Source organism: Impatiens glandulifera, chromosome 4 (assembly GCF_907164915.1).
Source record: "Impatiens glandulifera chromosome 4, dImpGla2.1, whole genome shotgun sequence".
Classification (NCBI taxonomy): domain Eukaryota; kingdom Viridiplantae; phylum Streptophyta; class Magnoliopsida; order Ericales; family Balsaminaceae; genus Impatiens; species Impatiens glandulifera.
Window position 1 is genome coordinate 9,891,220 of NC_061865.1, and position 16,129 is coordinate 9,907,348.

Here is a 16,129-nt window from a genome sequence, read left to right on the forward strand (position 1 = left end):
TCAACACCGAATTTTATGAACGTGGGACGTTTTAACAATATAAGTTTCAACTTTTTAACTAACTAATTTCTCTATATATATAATGATACTTAATTTTCAAAGTGTTCGAATTTTCAGGTCGAGACTTATGGTGGATTGTGGGTTGATCCGGCCATGAACTTAAAATGATTAAAAATAAAGTTAAAAATGATATAGGTACGTTTTGAACTTACGTCCTAACAAAAACAAGTATAACACTTTGACATTTATATTTTATTAATATTGAGTGAATATTGAGTGTAATCTCAGATATTAAAAACTAAAACATTTATATTATAATAATTTTGACTAGATTAAGAGCTTTTTTGAAGAACTGATTTTTTGGGTTTTTCTAGGATTTTATCCTAAAACCCAACATCCTTTCATCCATTATTTCAATTATCTAATCAATCATTTTATATATTTAAATATTAAAATTACTCTTTATTTAATTATATAAAATTAATTTATATTTAAAACTAAAGGATATTTTTGACTTTTTAGCTTTAAAAACTAATTTTTTTAAAATTTGATCAAACAAGGTTTTTTTTAGGACAAAACCCGAAAAAACCCTAATAACCAAAGATCAAACAAGTCCTAAGTTATGGAGTACTGATTCAAACAATGTCAGTACTGATTCAAACAATGTCAGTATCTACTAACATTTTTATCATCTGTTCTTTATTGATGAGATTTATATTTTACTTTGATAGAAATATGCTTTATAAAAGAGTAGTACTCCATAAAGATATTTAAAATTATAAAGGTAAAAAATTAAAAATAATAATAGTATATAATGATTTTCTTAAAAGAATTAAAATATTATATATATATATATATATATATATATATATTAATTTATTATTTGAATAATGTGATTAAAAAAGTGGATGAATGTAAAATGATGGGTTATTTGTGAATTATTCATATAACCAATAAAGGGGAGCAAATAGTTAAATCTTATATGTTTTATCATATTCGTGTTAAATTCAATTATATATATTCAATTCTTGTTCCAAACCATTATATTCATTAATTGGGATTGGGATGGGATAATATACATTTTATTATTTCTTTTTAGCTAATTGGTTAATAAACTTTTGATATTATAGTTACAAGAAAGAAAGAAATAAATACAGATTAATGATGAAAAAAAATATTATTATATTGAAGTGAAATTTAGAAAAATAAATTGAAAATAATATTTTTATTTAAATAATTTTAAAATATATTTTTAATTTTGATAATCATAATCCAATCTGACATCAATCCAATTTGAAAAAACTAATCCAAGTTAGAATTACGAATTTAAATCGAATTGGATTTCGAATTAATCCGTTCACCCTTACTATTTTCATCCCATCCCATCCATTTTTCCATACCAAATATAAAAAACAACATTCAATCAAGACCTAATAGTTGATCAAGTGGAGAGGGATAATTACCTATAAATTATACATGTTATATTCATCTACACTAACATAAAGGATTATCTAGATAGAAAAAATACACAAATGGAAAGCTTTAGAAACTTACCTTCTCTTTTCATAGTTTGCTTCTTGGTTTGCTTCTCTTGTGTTACTTATCTTTCCACCACAGGTACAAAATGACTTCACCTTAACAATACTCATTCTTTGGATCTCTAGTTAAATTATTAGTAACTTATTTTTATTCTATTTTGATGACAGGAGAGGCCATAAGACTAATAGAACAAGGGCCATGTAAGGATTTCATTGATTGCAATTCGACTTGCCTTAGCAAAGGTTTTCCTATGGGTGGAATTTGTAAGTCACCTGGACCTGAAAGTATCCCATATTGTTTATGTATTTCCAGTTAATCTCACTACAATTTCTTTTTTGTCTAAGTATCATCAATAAACTAATTAGTACTAAATAAACCTGGTTGATGTTACTATGAATGAAGTTTGGCACTATTATCTTCCATGCACAAGAACATGGTTCATGTAATATTTGGCCATAAAGATTATAAACTATCAATCATGCTTGGCTTGTAATTACCGCTTAATTTAATTAAGTGAACTTATATAATAAAATATCAAAATTTATAAACAAATGTGAAAAAAGAAAATAACATAATCTATTACAGATGGAGCTTTAATACAGGATGATTACAGTCTCTCATCAACATAAAAATATTGATACCAACAATATTAGAGACTAAATAGAATGTTTGTCTTATCGTGGGATCATATTAGTTTCTAATATTTAAAATTAAAATTAAAATATAAAATAAAGTACAAAATATTTTATTCACTAAAACAGATTAGATTTAAATTTCAATTTTTAATAAATTGACTTAAATTAAAATGAAAATAAAGTATATATATATAATAATGCAACTTTTCAAAGAATAAACTATAATTTTAAAAAAACATTATTCATATCATTTAATTTTAGTCAATAACATAAAATATATTACAAGCATAGGCATCTTTTCATTCAGATCTTGTACTTGTAACCCCGAGACGATGTTCGAGCCATCTAGCTCTTCGGTCCTTGGTTTGAGCATAATAGTTGGTTATGTGGAATGTGATGCCGGCTCTCCCTTAGACATTTTTCGAATATACTGGTGTCGTTTTTCATCATTTTCAATGTTCAGATCTAGCCTAGAACTCTGATAGCAGTTGTTATGATTTGTATCTCCCAAATTTAACCTACTTGAAACGATCTATAAAAACGCAAAAAAAGATGAACAAAAAAAGATATAGATTTATAGTGGTTCACTCAAATGAGCTATGTCCACTTCAGTCGCCACTAGATTTCACTATAAAGAAGAAGAAATACATATTTTTTTTGCCTCACACTTTATCTCTCTAGAATTCTGTCTTGACAATGTAAACTCTTAATAATAAATATTTATAGAGTAAACATTCAAGTAATAAAACTTAAATAACTTTTGGTCAGGCTCATACCCAAATACAAACTCAATAAACTCTAATTAATAATTGTATAATTTATTATAAGTGTAGGTTACATAACTCAAAAAGCCCGTAAACTAGGGGTGAGCATAATTTGGGTTTACCCAAACCCAAAATATTAATTTGGGTTGGGTTAAGTATGGGTTGAGTTGAGTATAGGTTGAGTTTAATTTGGGTTGGGTTAAGTATGGGTTGAGTTGAGTATGTGTTGAGTTTAATTTGGGTTGGGTTAGGGTTACCCAAATTATATAAATTTAATTTAATTCTCTATTATTAATCCAATATAAACTAATCATTTTCTAACTTTAAGTCGAACACGTTTTTAACATGTTTAACATGTTTTTTACACGTTTAACACGTTTTTAACATTTTTAACACGTTTTCACACTTATAACACGTTTTTGACACGTTTAACACGTTTTTGACATGTTTAATACGTTTAATACATTTTTGACAAGTTTAACACGTTTTTCACGTTTTTGGCACATTTAATACGTTTTTGATATATTTAACACGTTAACACGATTTTTACGTGTTTGACACATTTAACACGTTTTTGACATTTTAGCACGTTTTTGATATGTTTAACACGTTTTTCACACGTTTAACATGTTTTTCACGTTTTTGGCATGTTTAACACGTTTTTGACATATTTGACACGTTTTTCACACGTTAACACATTTTCATATTTTTGGCACGTTTAACACATTTTCGACATATTGAACACATTTAACACGGTTTTGGCTCATTTAACACATTTTTAGCACATTTAACACGTTTTGGTACATTTACCACGTTTTTTGCACGTTTTTAGCACATTTTTGAAATTTTAACACGCTTAACATATTTTTGATATGTTTAACATGTTTTATGCACGTTAACACGTTTTGACAAGTTTTAACACATATTTGGCACATTTTTAGCACGCTTAACACATTTTTCATGTTTTTGGCACGTTTAACACATTTTTTACGTTTTGGCACGTTAAACGTGTGGAAAATGTATTAAACCTGTTAAAAATATGAGAAACATGTTAAACGTGTTAAACGTGTCAAAATGTGTCAATAACGTGGAAAACGTGTTAAACGTGTCAAAATGTGTTAAACGTGCCAAAAACGTGAAAAACGTATTTAAAATGTTTAAAATATGTTAAACATGTCAAGAATGTGAAAAACATGAAAAACATGTTAAACGTGTTAAAATGTGTTAAATATGTCATAATCGTGAAAACTTGTCAAAACATGTCAAACATGTCAAAACGTGTTAAACATGTTTAAAACGTGTTAAACATGTCAAAAACATAAAAAAATGTGTTCAATGTGTCAAAATATGTTAAACGTGTCAAAAACGTGTTAAACGTGTAAAAAATGTATTAAACGTGTCAAAAACGTGAAAATGTGTAAAACGTGTCAAAACATGCCAAAAACGTGAAAAATGTGTTAAACGGATAAAAATGTGTTAAATGAGTCAAATACATGTTAAATGAAAAAATAAAAAATAAAATAATAATTTTGGTTACCCAACCTATACCTAACCCAACCCATGACTCAACCTATATTAGTAAATATGGGTTGGGTTATGGGTTGGGTAAATTTAATTTGGGTTGAATATGGATTGGGTAATACGGGTTGTGTTTACCCATTTTCTTACTCCTACCGTAAACACACTTAATCATTTAACTAGACACAGAACTTGTCGCTTGACGGGCTCAAACCTATGACCTTTCAAGGAGGCTGGGGATATTCACATTTTGTTATCGCTAGGCTAGATGAGGGGATTAGAAATGTGGTCATAAGGAGTTAAACACATAACTTGCAAACACACTTAACCATTTAACTAGGTGCAGAATTTACCGCATAACGGGTTAAACCCATTTGGTTCTATTTTGATGACAATAGGACAAATAGAACAAGGTCATGTAAGAATTTCACTAATTGCAAAGAGACTTGCCTTAGCATAGGTTTTCCTATATATGGGTGGATTTTGTAAGCCTCATGGACTTGGAAGTGTCCCATCTTGTTTATGAATTTTTAGTGAACTTCAAGACAATCTCTTTTTTATTGTCTAAGTATCATCAATAAACTAGTACTGAATAAACCTTGATGTTACTATGAATGAAAATTTGACACTATTATCTTTAATACAATAAAATGGTTCATGTAATTTGATTGGGCCATAAAATATATAAACTAGAAATCATGTTTGGCTTGTAATCACCAAACAATTTAATTAAGTTAAATTATATCATAAAATATCAGAACTTATAAACAAAGGTGACGAAAGAAAATAACATAAGTTAATACAGATAGAGCTTTAATACCATTAGTGATTATCAACTCTTATAAAATATTACCTTCATTGATAATAGTCAGTCTCCCATCAGCATAAAATCATCAATACCGACAATATTAGCACATTAGCACATTGATAAAAAAAAAATCCTAGTTTAATTAAATAGAACATCCGCCTTAAAAATAAGTCATGATGGTAGGGTAATGCTAATTTCCAATTTTAAAAATAAAATTAAGTACAAACAATTTTTCACTAAAATCAACAAAGATCTCAGGCTCAATTTTTAATAAAATGTCTTAAATGAAATGAAAATAATGTCTATATATATAATACAATTTTTTTAAAAGAACAAATACGTTCAAATTGGTAAACCGTATACAAAGTTGTGTCGTTATGAAGTTTTTAGAAAATAAATACAAAATCTATCTCTATTCAAATTTTCTCAAATTTTTGTTTAAATTACACATTGTTTGGTCACTTAAATCAAATCCGATAAATCAGAACGCATAAATCTCGAAAATAATACTCAATTTTAAAATGTACGTCCAAAATATCTCTAAATATAATTTCATTTAAAAATGTCACAAATTAGTTATAAAACGAAAATGATACATTATAATAAGATGACGGACGTTTTTGTATATTTTGAAAAAGCCTCGAATAGCTAAAATTTTGTTAATTCAAACCTCATATAACACAATTTAAAATTCGAGCCTCATTTGATAAAAACGATCTAAGTTCAAACCACAAATAACAAAATAACAATTAAGCCAAAGTGTGAAAGGGAGAAATTTAAGTGTGGATGTGATTTTCTAATCTACATACTTTTTTGACAACAAAATTTGGTTTGACAATAGAGAATAGCATTGATGCTTGATGTGATAAACAATAAAAAAAAGGCACAAGTGGACAAGTTTCTTGCGTATGTGTGCGCGGGAGAATGGGAAGTTAATTATAATTTTCTAACATCCTCATGATTAAATGGATGAATCTATATAAGGTTGGTACTAGTCTAAAACTAAAAAATATATATATATATTTTTCAAGAAGGTATATATCCCATTTTTTTAAGGACAAGTTACCATTTCATTTTTAATTCTTAATGACCTTATTAGTTACTATCAATAGAATGTTTCAATATAAACCAATTAAAAACAAGATTTACATCTAAGCATAATTAATCTAATTTTCTTAGACAATACATCTAATTCTTCAAGAAAAATGGATGATTGGTTATTCGCATCTATATACAATGAGATTTACAAAAAAGAATGAACCGTGTTCAAACACTAGCATTTAATGTTGGTTGGCTTATATGCAATCTTGTACTATTATGCATGTGAACAATATGAATATAAGAAAAAAAGGAAACTAAGATGGTTGTTTGTCTTCTCTATACATCATATAAAGATTGTAATTATCCCTTGAATCTTCTTGAATTTTTTAGTTTTTTTAGACGTGATATTCTTTTTCTTAACCTACACATAGAGAGGCGACGTGATTTATGTTAAGCTGATATTTAACGACATAAATTAGTTTTGATATCTTATTTTGTTTTTGGTGAAGTATTTGATTTAAATAAATAAAAGAATTTTCGAGAATAAGGTATTTCTTTATACGATTATCTTAAGTTTTATCTTCGTGTCCTTGGCCAAAGTGTGGCTTTATAACCTAATGTCCTTAGTTTGGATGTGATGAATCTAGTTGGGAAATTCTCATGATAGTATGTTATCTTTTGAGTTTTGATTTCGACTTGATTATGAGTATGCCTTTCATTATGCTTTTTAAGTATGTGTTTTTAGTATATCGGTTTCACAGCTTTTTTTATGTTTTGTTTATTTTTATGCTAAGAAATAACATTGGTTGAATAAACTATTGTTAAAAAAAAAGTAAAGCAAGATAATCCTACAAATAAAGTTCTTTTTCCCATGTAAATTAATTTAATTTTAGTTTTCACTATCACATAACCTCTACTTTAACGTAATATGAATTTAATATTATTAAAAGATGAAAAAGAAAAAGTTTAAAATAATTTAATGAATTTGAAAAGCTAATAACACCCCAAAATTGTAAAGATAGTAGTTGTATTTTCACATGTTCTTGTCTTTGAAAAATGTAAAATAGAAATGGGACATGTTATAATATATATATATATATATATATATATATATATATATATATATATTTAAAACTATAAAAATAAGATACATATCACCCGAGACAGATCTAGGATTCAGAATTGAGGTGTGCTCGAAAAATAAATGGGATGGATTTAAAAGAATAATAATAAAATTTTGGATAAAACAAATTAATAAAGATAAGTTTTATTATTTTTTTTAATAATTAAATAAAAAAAATCAGAGAATATTAAAATGGTGTAAGAAATTAAGAGATAATGTAACATTTTTATCATAAAAATAATAATAATAATAAATTTCGGAGTAGGCTCCAACTTACCCGAGCCCCAACATAGATCCGTCCAGCCTATAATTTCAATAAAACAAAATATAAAGCGGTGTAGAATCCTATTATGAACCAAGAAACTTAGGTGAAAATTTTCTAGGAATTCTTTATTTAGTTGACTTAATGATATGATGAATTGGAACGCATTAAAGAATGGCAAATATTATGGCATGGGATGTTCAAAATTTAATAATTTTTAATTTATAAGCAATATTATATATAACTAAGAAAATATCAATTTAATTTTGATAATATTTTAATAAAATTATAATTGTGATGAAATAAATGCTAGAGATTGTGCAGAATAATTTTGGGATTTGGATTACCCAATTTCTTTTAATTTTTTCTATATATATATATATTAGTCAAATTAAATAATCCAAAAAATATATATTTCCACGAAAGGCCGGTTTCTTACAATAAATGATATTATGATAGCATATATTTAATCAATAGCCTAATTAATCTCTCTATTGAAAAGTATATAAGATAAATTAAAATAATCTTTTAAAAAATTGTGTTCATCATATTCACAAAACAATAAAAATAAATACATTAATGTTTCTCAAATATTGGTTCAACATATATAATGATAATATATACATAATTTAAAATTATTTAGAAAATAAAATTGATAAGCACATTTGAATTACAAACCAAGAAAAGGCTGAGTTAAAAAAAAAACATTATGGTCAGCATATTCGTAATCTCATTTTATTATTATATATATTATTGTTAAAAATCGCATTAAATAAGAAAAAAATATTTATGGCAACTATAAACAACTATATTGTGGTATAAAGTTAATTTTGTATTAAAATGAATGAAATTTGAATCTAATAAAATTGTGAATATTGTAACCCACAAATCAACTCTATGCCTAAGTTAGATTTTAACATGAAACATCTTAAGTTGAAATACTTTTTATGATTTTTTTGTCCCCATAGTTTTTACATTAAAAACAAATTAAGAATATTATAGTAAACTATTAATATTTCAAGAGTTTTGACAGAAAAAAATATTATAAAACTTTATTGAGTTACATTATTTTAATTTTAGAAAAATTAAATTTTTTTTTGAATCACCTCAATTGATTTGAAAAACTATTTTTGTTTCAAAATTCCTAAAATTAGAATTTTCATCTAATCGGAAAGGATCGAACTAATGACATATTTAGAATAATTTCTTTTACAAAATGGTGACGAACCAAATATGGATTACTTGTACTCTAATAAAAACTATTTTTTCACATAATGGTGACGAACCAAAATATGGATAACTTGTACCCTAATAAAAAGATGTTAACAAATATTTAATAAAATTGAACCTACAATTTTCTAAATTAAATAATAATAATAATATTTTCTTGAATTTTTTCTAATTTTTTAGAAAAATAGCATAACTATATATGTTCTCTTATACATGCTTTTTTTTCATTTGAGATTTCTTTACAAAATTAAAATCTCTCAAAATCCCAAACTATTTTAATAACTAAAATTCAAAGTGTAAGATCAATCCTCATTATTAAATTTTACTTTAAAAAAATGATTTTTATTCTTGGCAACAATATCTAATGGTGTGAAAAGTGTTGAAGAACTATTTGTCCATTTTCATCATCACCTATCTGTCTTCCACTAATTTATAACTTCCCAACTTTATAATTAAAAAAAAAAAAAAAACCTATAAATATATATCCTCCATTTCTTCTTCAACCCATCTCTCTCTAGACTCTGAAATCAAATGAAGAAGATGAAGACTGCCATTTTCAATCTTCTTCAATGGATCTTATTTGGTGGGTTTCTATTTCAAACATGTTTCAGTTCTAATGATCAGATTATTAATAGGGCAAGTTTTCCTAAAGACTTCACCTTTGGCACTGCTTCTTCAGCTTTTCAGGTAAGTTTACTCAGGCCGCCGGTGCCGGCGACGGCGCCGGCCATACCCATCTTTTATTTTGAATTTTTTTCATTTGAATTTGAAATCATTGGAGTCCACAATTAAAAAAGATTGAGTTTTTTTCGTCCATTAGTGATTTTTTGTTTGTCTTTTTTGACCGTTGAGCTGGAATCCTACAATCTTTGTCCAAGGGCTTGTTTGATATTGGGTTTATGGAAATTTTTGTATAGGTTGTTGATAAAAGAAATATTAGTTTTTTTAAAAAATAGTCTGCTTACATGATAAATAATAAAAATAGTGGTTTAAGCATAACTAAAAAATACTTTTACAGTTAAAAAAAATTAAAAATCTATAGAGATTTTTTAAGTGCCAGAAAAATCTCAAAATCAAACTAGCTCCAACCAATACACACTATCTTGTTTTTTTTTTTGGGTTTTTTAGATTTTTTTTTTAAAAAACAAAAAAAACTTTTTAATACAAATTTTTAAAAAATATAGTTTTGTGTGGTTTAAAATATTCTTAAAAAAAATGTTTCTTCTTTTTTTTTTTTTTTAGTAAAGTGTAATTTTGGGTATTTTAATAATAAAAAAAAGAAGTAATTGATAGGAATGAAGTGACTGTTGAGATTTAGTTAAAAATATTTAAAATAATCTTAAAGCCAAATATCCAACAAGTTATAGTGTGAACATGTTCTCTTTGAATCAAATCAGAAAAACCAAAAAAAATAATAATAAAAACTTTCATTATTTTTTTTTTTTATCGTGATGTAAATTACAATATATCTTTTTTAGGGTCATAAATCATTATTATTTTCTATATTTATATTATTTTTTAACAAACATAGAATATTTTTATTTAGATAATAATGTCATATTTCCATTTATTATTGTTTAAATGAAATTCTTATTACTTATATATATATATATAATTAGTCAGATCCAACGTTAGAGTGTTTTTTAATTTTTTTTTGTTGATTTTTTTGAGATTCTTGTTATCTTGTTTTACAATTTACATTACAACTTGTAACGTTACACTTTATTTTATTAAACTAGTTAATCATTCTTTAAATTTAATAAAGTGATTTGACTTAGTTATAATTTATCACTAATTTAATTGGAAATGTTTTGGAAACTACTTTTACTTTTTAACATATGTGATATCTTTTTAAATCATTATTTTTTTATTGAAATTCAATTTGCTTAATTTAGATAATAATTTTATTATTCACATGGAATTTAATGATATTTACAGTACGAGGGAGCAGTGAAAGAAGATGGAAGAGGATTGACTGTTTGGGACAAATTTGCTCATACATTTGGTATATTTCATTTTCAATATTTATATACCCCTAAATTTCATAGTTAGAGATGAAATAAATCCTAAGCTTTTGAAAAATCATGAAAGTACCAAATAAAATAAAATAAAATCTAAAAAATCGACCAAATTATAATTTTTACGTCGATGTTGTTCGCCAGGCAAAGTTCTTGATTTCAGTAATGCAGATGTTGCGGTTGATCAATATCATCGATACATGGTATGCGTGTCGTGTGTTCTATACGTATGTCTTTGAATATTGTTTTAAAAAATTATTTATTTGTTTTGTTCCTTTGGAGAAAATAGGAAGACATTCAACTTATGAAGGACATGGGAATGGATGCTTATAGGTTCTCGATATCATGGTCCAGGATATACCCTAGTAAGTTAATTTATTAATTAATTAATTGATATAATTAATTTCTTACAATTAAAATAATTATGAACATGCAGATGGGTCAGGACAAATTAATGAAGCTGGAGTGTCCCATTACAATAATTTTATCAATGCTTTAATAGCACATGGTATAATAATGTTTATTTCATCTTCTTAAAAAGTGGATTATTTTGGGTTGGTTAAATTAAAGTATTATTTATTATAATACTTAAAATGTTATTTAGTATATATTTCAATTTGAAATTATTTATTGGGTTCATTGTGTAGGAATTGAACCATATGTGACACTCTATCATTGGGATCTTCCACAAGCTTTGGAGGATAAATACAACGGATGGTTAGATTCAAAGATTATGTAAGTGGATTTTTTTTTTTAAGTTTCGAATTATTTAAGGATCTAGACAACTTATTTTCTTCTTCTTAGAACGGATTTCGCAAACTATGCGGAAACATGTTTTCAAAGATTTGGAGATCGAGTCAAGTATTGGATCACATTCAACGAGCCTCATACATTTTCCATACAAGGATACGACGTAGGGCTTCAAGCGCCTGGTCGTTGTTCCATCCTTCTTCATTTGTTTTGTAGAGCGGGAAACTCTGCGGTCGAGCCTTATATAGTTGCACATAACGTCCTACTTTCTCATGCAACCGTCGTGGATATTTATAGGAAGAATTATAAGGTAACGTAACTAAATTTGAATTCAATTTGTCTATCTCAATCAATTGATCTCAATGACTAAACAAATGACTTTTTATCTACTATAGCAAAAGCAACACGGAACCATTGGAATATCACTCGATGTAATTTGGTTTGAGCCGAAAACCAACTCCACAGATGATATTGTAGCGACACAAAGAGCGCAAGAATTTCAGCTCGATTGGTGAGTATTCATGCGAAACACATTGATGATTGTACATCGATGTTCAACATTTGACATATTGTTGGATAAAATTTTGTAGGTTTCTTCGACCTTTGATGCTAGGGGATTATCCAAACTCGATGATCGAAAGAGTAGGAAGTCGATTGCCAAGATTTAGCCACGATGAATCTCTACTTGTCAAGGGATCCTTAGATTTTGTTGGAATAAACCACTACACAACATTCTATGGCTCAAACAATACCGCAGCCAATTTAGTAGGCGTTTTACTCAATGATACTCTTTTGGACTCCGGTGCCACGACACTTCGTAAGTAGAGTGTGCATTTCTCGTTACTTATGTTATCACTATAATTTGTTCTAATGAGTTTTTTTCGCAGCGTTCAAGAATGGGAAACCTATCGGAGACAGGGTATGTATACAAAACAATATACATTTGTATATTTTAGACCTTGGTGATGCTAACACTACATCACATTGTCTCATTTTAATTGAGATGTTTTAAATGAGAATGACCCAATCTCTCAAGTTTTAAGACCATTTTTCACTTTAGCATTTAAGGATAATGGTAACATAAATAATAATTTCTAACATTGATTATAGGCAAATTCGATATGGTTGTACATAATTCCTCAAGGAATAAGAAGTTTGATGAACTACATCAAGCAAAGATACGGAAACCCTATCATCATCATCACCGAAAATGGTAAGTTTGCGACAATATTGAACCAATTGAGTTTCATGTACTATTATTTGTACCGTGATCTAATAATATAGTGTTGGTTTTGCAGGGATGGATGATCCAAATAGTCCGTTTATCTCTATTAAAGATGCTTTAAAAGATCAAAAGAGAATCAAATACCACAACGATTATCTCACGAGCTTGCTTGCGTCTATCAAGTATGTAACACATAAACTAACTTCAAGAGACGAATAATTGTTTAACCTATATAGTGTTGTTTTCAATTCAATTTCAGGGAAGATGGGTGCAATGTGAAGGGCTATTTTGTGTGGTCATTGCTCGATAATTGGGAATGGAGCGCAGGATATACTTCACGTTTCGGTCTCTACTTTGTGGATTATAAAGACAAGCTTAAGAGATATCCTAAGGACTCTGCAAAGTGGTTCAGCAGCTTCTTGAATAATAATAACAAATAAATTTGACTTGTCACATTTTAATATAGATGTTGCTTAGATTGATGAAGTTGATTCAAATGAAGGGTGGAAAGAGACCCCTTTCTATTAAAGAAGCTTTAGACACTAAGGTTTTGTCCTAGTTGGGCAAGTTTTTAGTGTTTCTTTTAATTTGATGTCATATATGTCCTAAACTAATTTTGTTAAGATAAATAGATAAAATTGGTTTAAGTAGATTGTTCAAGGAACATATTCTCTTAATTCAAGAAAAAAATTATAAATTATTAGTCTTTAAAAAGTATATATTGTATTTGTACTTCAATAAAGGTTAATAAATATATTTAATGGGTTTTAATTTATTTTGGGCATATTAGAAGTGGTCTGCCCTAGTTTAGGTGTTTGCTGGGCTCAAAGTCCGACAAGTCCAATCTTTTTAATATAAATTATATAGTTAAATGGTTTACTATGAAAAATTGTAATTTTTATTTATTATGAATTCTAATCTGTCTAAAAATAGTTTGTTTAAGAAATTTTATATTGAAATTAAGGTAGGCAATCTCTTTTTCACGTTCTTCTACATATATAGAGATGTGGCAACCAAATTCTCGGGATCGACACTAGCTGGACTTATCCCAATCAGGCTCGATTAAATCCAATAGCCTTGTTTCTTTAAGAATTAAGATGAATAATAAAAATTTTATTTAAACTAATAAATGTAAAAATTGCATCATTGTATATATTATTGTAGAAGTCATGAAACATAGAGTTTAAATAATAAGAAATGAGGCTTTAAAAACAAGAGATAAACACAACCATCAAGAACTTATTCATTCAGTGCCTTGTTTTGAACCAAATCAATTTGTGATTCTAATAAAAACATTAACTAGGTAACCAATAATTGATATCAAATTAGTGCAAGCTACTTTGTAAGATTCATAAAATTAAACAATTTCAATATAAAAAAGTTGAGAGGAAAAGAAGATCAATACATTTTTTACTTAAATCAAATGTGATACAATATAAAAGTATGAAACTACTATGATAGTTTAAATGATATAACTAAGCATTAAAAGACCATAAATCATAATATTGAATTTTACTTAAAAAAATTAATTGAGTCGTGACTATTAGATCATGTTATTTAAAAAAAATGTGTTTAAGAATTTTTTTTTTCTAACTTTGATCTACTACCATTAGTACACGAGTTCTCGTGTTTTACTTATATATTTTAATTTTTAAAAATTGCATAAGAAATCCATTTCCAATTGTTAGGACCACTGTTACTGTTTCAATTTCTTTTTATTTTTGTTCCCTTTCTCTAATATCTTATTTAAATTTATGTTCATTAAAAAAAACTACTTTTTATTAATCATTTTATTGAGAAAATCGTGATATTGTTGCAAAATTCAATGTCAAATTTAATTTTTTTTAATGAGATTGACGATAGGATATTGATTTATTACTAGATTATTAATTTTAAATAAATAAAATTTATGAAAAGTCCCTATGGGGGGAGAGTGAGGGCGATAGACACCGGTCATCCCATGTCATAACTAACCACATGTGACAGTATTAAACATAGACTATATTTACTATCTATTAAAAATATATAAACATGCCCTTATACTCTTTTTTATTTTACATCTTATCATCTTGATGCATATCTACTAAAAATTTAAAGTAATTTGTTTCTTTCCATTGATTTATATTGGTTGAAAGTGGACGAGTTTGGGTTGACATATTGACGGATTGAGAGATTCTAACTTAAGTTTGACACAAACATTACATGTTTACTAATTTGTATCAAAATGTCGAACCTAAACATGATTTGTTTACTTGTAATTGACCTAAACCCGATCCGATTAACCTAACTCAACTCGTATCCAATTCGATTTATCCCAATTTAATTATTAAATTAAAATTACATAAACACAAAAAAATGAAGCTAAATCATAAATCCATTTTATTTCAAATGATTAAAAAATAATAAACACAAAACCCAACCAAAGAAAATTGTAAACGGATTGAAAGGTTTACTTTCGATAATTTCAGGTTAATCCAATTTTGACTTATTTATTAATCAGGTTAAACATATCAATATATGTTTTGACCGAACCCAAAAATAAATTACGCAAACCTAATTTTTCGTATTTGATTCGGATTGGGTAAGAAATTATTGGCCCTATTTAGATTATTATTTGTTTTGTTTTTTAATTTGAATAATGATACATATATTAAAGTTGGAGAAATGTTTTATTTATTTGGAAAAGTTAAAGGGCATTATTTATACATTTTGTCATCTAATTCATGAATGATATTCAAGAATCACATCCCTTTATGCGTGATCTAAAATCATGTCCCTTGCCACAAATTGTCCATGTTCTTACCGCCGTCATAAATCCAACTTTCTTTCTCTACTTCTTGAAAAAAAAAGGTTTAATCTTTCAAACATGGCTAGCTTTCTTTCTCCTCTCCAACGTCTTCTAATTATGTTCGCGTTTCTTCTCCACCTCCTCCTTCTTTCGTCGGCAACAACAACCCAATTTGCCAATTTTCCGGCAAGGAAAAACCTTTTGCGACGAAGTTATTGCCACGGAATTCCACTCGATAAATGTTCTAGAGTTCAATTGGATATTATTCATTATCGGTATCGGAATCGGAATAGGCCACGTTTTGTATTATTGAAGTCTCCTCCTCAACCGCCTTCTCCACTCGATAGTGAAATTGACCCGAGATATGGCATCGAGAAACGACTCGTTCCTTCCGGACCAAATCCGCTTCACAATTAACGGTTTTTTCG

At 27.2% G+C, this 16,129-nt stretch overlaps 1 protein-coding gene across 1 annotated transcript; it reads left to right on the forward strand.

The window, feature by feature from the left end:
• The first annotated feature begins 9,420 nt into the window (after positions 1-9,420).
• Positions 9,421-13,563, forward strand: LOC124934214 (beta-glucosidase 40-like). The gene is made up of 13 exons (XM_047474712.1): positions 9,421-9,607; positions 10,859-10,925; positions 11,083-11,141; positions 11,228-11,303; positions 11,375-11,446; positions 11,586-11,673; positions 11,743-11,998; positions 12,084-12,199; positions 12,279-12,505; positions 12,576-12,607; positions 12,799-12,901; positions 12,987-13,095; positions 13,173-13,563. The coding sequence occupies exons 1-13, from the start codon at positions 9,452-9,454 to the stop codon at positions 13,351-13,353; spliced, it is 1,542 nt and encodes a 513-aa protein (XP_047330668.1). The 5' UTR covers positions 9,421-9,451; the 3' UTR covers positions 13,354-13,563.
• The last annotated feature ends 2,566 nt before the right edge of the window (positions 13,564-16,129 follow it).

Excerpts from the sequence above, each read along its gene's own strand:
- LOC124934214 (XM_047474712.1), top strand. The coding sequence starts at position 9,452 with ATGAAGAAGATGAAGACTGCCATTTTCAATCTTCTTCAATGGATCTTA. Across the intron at positions 10,926-11,082 it reads CAAATTTGCTCATACATTTG|GCAAAGTTCTTGATTTCAGT; the intron begins GTATATTTCATT and ends GTTGTTCGCCAG. Across the intron at positions 12,200-12,278 it reads CAAGAATTTCAGCTCGATTG|GTTTCTTCGACCTTTGATGC; the intron begins GTGAGTATTCAT and ends AAAATTTTGTAG.